The sequence below is a fragment of the Vicia villosa genome, linkage group LG3, assembly GCF_029867415.1.
Source record: "Vicia villosa cultivar HV-30 ecotype Madison, WI linkage group LG3, Vvil1.0, whole genome shotgun sequence".
NCBI classification, from domain to species: domain Eukaryota; kingdom Viridiplantae; phylum Streptophyta; class Magnoliopsida; order Fabales; family Fabaceae; genus Vicia; species Vicia villosa.
In genome coordinates, this window is record NC_081182.1 from 45,229,751 (window position 1) to 45,233,339 (window position 3,589).

The 3,589-nt window shown below is 35.4% G+C and overlaps 1 protein-coding gene across 1 annotated transcript; it reads right to left on the reverse strand.

Moving 5' to 3' along the window:
- Positions 1–1,265: 1,265 nt before the first annotated feature.
- LOC131661246 (transcription termination factor MTERF8, chloroplastic-like) lies at positions 1,266–3,066 on the reverse strand. Its single transcript, XM_058930707.1, has 2 exons — positions 2,758–3,066; positions 1,266–2,678 (listed from the first exon to the last, which is right to left on the reverse strand). The coding sequence occupies exons 1-2, from the start codon at positions 2,978–2,980 to the stop codon at positions 1,402–1,404; spliced, it is 1,500 nt and encodes a 499-aa protein (XP_058786690.1). The 5' UTR covers positions 2,981–3,066; the 3' UTR covers positions 1,266–1,401.
- Positions 3,067–3,589: the final 523 nt, after the last annotated feature.

Below are 3,589 nucleotides of genomic sequence, written 5' to 3' on the forward strand. Positions count from 1 at the left end.
ACTTACAAAACCTACATTTGGGCGCACAAATTAGCCATAAATCAAATATTTAGTATGTTACGAATATGAGCACTGGAAAGGAATCAGATATGAATCTGTAATGAAATTACGAAAAGAACTGTCATTTTCCTGCAACAGTTAAGCTAACCTTATGAGTAATATAGGTTGCATGCATCAACAAATAGCCTAAAAGAAGAAAGTTACCATAGAAAGGGTTGTGATTGCAATCTCATGAAATTGATCATAATAACCGGCAAGGAAACTAAAGATTCTCCGACATTACATTAACAGTTTCAAATCTACTGCTTATCAAAACGCTATCAAGTCAAAGTTGATATGAGATTCTGAAACCATCATAAATAAACAATTAAAGAAACACTGATATTAATCACTATAAGCTCCCACCAACACAAATCTTGAATAGGAAAGGAAGCCTTCTACGGAAAACAACATAAAAAATAAATGCAACACCAATTTATTAACAAGCAATAACAATGAAAACAACAGACATTGCATAACAGCAAAACCCAATATAGAAACACCAAAAATGAAGCCAATACAGTAGCATATATGGTATGAACGTATGAAAAACCGTTCAAAAGAAGGGTGAGATTATGGATCCACCAACAATTCTTGGATCACCTTGTGCAATTGTTCATCTTGACTTGTTTCCTCAATAATAATACTCCAATTGACATTACTCACCATGAAAATAACCATCATATACAACACATGACAGAGAATCCTACACTATATTCGCCTTCCCTTCCTTGTATTGATTCTCAAAGTCATACCCCCAACAACTTAGCCACCCATTTTTGCTGGTCTCCATCTAATAGCCTCTACTCCAACAAGTATTTCAAGCTTCGTTGATCAGTTCTTAAAATGAACCGGCTGCCCAACAAATAGTGCCGCCATTTCTGCACCGCTAAGACAATAACCATCAACTCAAGCTGATACACAAATTTTAGCCTGCCTCTGTAAGATAAAGCTTCGCTCAAAAACACCAATGGTCTGCCCTGTTGCATCAAAGACTGCTTCTAACCCAATTTCGGAAGCATCTATTTCTATTTCAAATGGAATTTGGAAAGTAGGCATGTAGAACAAAGGTAACTCTAAAGTCATGTGTGGATTGGCTGGTATATCCACAGAAAAGCAGGAAATATTAGCAGCAGTTGTTAGTGAATAATAAATAATTTTACATTAGAAATAGGCTACTTCTAAAACACACTAGTGTCTTGATGTCCCTTCATTTTTTTTATTCCTCTATCAACAAAATAGACTCTTTTCATAAACTTATTTTGGGATGAAAGCCCTTGAGTCATAAGGAATACAACAAAATAAATAAGAACAGCAAAACTAAGGTACAAGGAAAAGGAAAACAAATTCATTTGTTCACCTTTATTCCAATTTAGATTTTACAGAAGCCTTTTTTGGCTTATCACTGAAGTTCTTACTTGAAACAGTTAAAAGTTGATTGAGAGATATTTGTCCCTCCCATAAATCCTTCTTTATTTCATACCTATGCTTAATTCTATCATCTAACTTGTATCCAAGAAATGCAGGAAAATCCAGCAACTCCTTAATGTCACGATCCATCTCCTCTGTCAAATACTTTATCTTCTTCTCTAGAGAGGCGTGATTATACCGCAGTATCGGTGGATGCTTCTTACTCATAGCAAAAATTTCTTCGGACGACAACCCAGAATTCAAGAATAAACTCACCACCTTCTGCATATTCCCACAGCTTGTTCTAGTAGAAGCCGCAATCGCCATTGCCAACTCTTTTGTCCTATATTCATACCCAATCTTGACCAAAAACAAAAGCTTAGAAGCAAGATTCTTGCGGAACGAAATGCTCAAAAACACCGGTGCTCGGAACAAAAATTTAAAGATATCACCCGAGTCTAATCCACAATCCTTGAGAAATTGTATTCTAGGACGCAGTTTCATCTCTCTACTATTAGTGAAGATAGCTGGAAACACCAACACTATCGTAAATATTTGTTGATCATCAAGTTCTGCAAAAGACTTCAAGAACTCTATATGTTCCTCAACATGTTCCACAGTATAATTCAAGATAATAGGAAACCTATTCAGCACTTTCCCAACACTATCGTCATCTCCGCCACTTAACTCAGTAAGAACCCTAATTCTCGGTTTCAGCTGATTATCCAAATCATAGTTGAGAATTGCAGGGTTCTTCACAATCAAATCAACACCACCGAATGGTTTTAAGAAACTAATTACTCTTTCAATTTCTTCCATTGACCTATGACAAATTGCCTTTGACAAACTCACTTTGTTAAGCACATGTGCAATCTTACCAACCCCAAATCCACTGTCAATAAGCAATTGAACCTTCTGAGGAAAATCAGATAATTCTTTTGGCTCATTAGCCAATAAAAGAAGTTTCACCTTAGCTTCCTCAACCTGTCCTTGCAATTCATTTCTCAAAAAGCTTAGCAATGGGTCAATTTCATTTGAAGTTAGCACATTCAATTGCTCTGTAACTATGTGATTGATGGACATACGACCTAATCCAAGAGATTTTAAAGAAAGAATGCGATCCCGCAATAAATCTAGTTGTATCGAGGTCAGTTCGGAAGCATTGCTCAAGAGCAAATTGGCTTCCTCAAAGCTGATACCGATTTCTTGAAACAAAGTGACAAGTCTGACTGCAAATAAAACAAAAAATAATAGTAAGAAGATTGCTTATAAGGTGTTTGAGAAAATGCGTGTGAGAAATTTATTTACCGTATTGGAAATCGAGATTGGGCGTGTGGGAAGTGCAGCGGCAGTGGGTGGAGAGTCGAGATTGGGAAAGGAAATAGTTGCTGTTTGGTGGTTGTGATTTGGTGAGTGGGGAGATGAAGGGTTGGGTTGTAAGATGACGAGAATGTGAAGGAAGAAAGGTTGTTATAGAAGAAGAGCAATGGCATGGAGGATTAGAGAATAGAGGGAGTGCTGCTAGCGCCATTTCAGCAAAGTGGAAGTTTCTCTAATCAGAATTTACGACAGTGCTGCCCATTCACGGCCATGGCTAAAATAATAAGGATATGGATAGAAAATGCCCTTATCTATTGTATAAAAGGTTAAATTAGCTATGCAATTCTTTGTTTAAATTTTTAAAAGTAAAATCAATTTAAACATAAAAAATAAATATTTATAGTAAATAGATTTTAATTCAAATAATTAGCTGAACTTTGGAATGGAATATATATTGCATTTACTTAGAAGTTATATTAATAGGAATGGTTGTCCGAATGTAAAAGTGATCAATAATAATTAGAATGATATTTGATGGTGGTGATTGATGGTGATCAAAATGATAGTCAGAATAGTGGTTAAAGTAGTAGTCAATGGTGGTCAGATTAATGGTGTATCATGGTTAGAGTTGTTTTTAGAAAGATAGTCGTGAGTAATGATTCACTCCATTTCCTATACTCCATTTCTTTTCCATTACTATAGTTTTGTGTATATATTACACGTATTTCTAAGACGTGTGACACATATTTATTATTTATTTAACTTTATGCACATAAAACTATAGTAATAGACCCTCCATTTCTTTTTAGGAAATGGAATG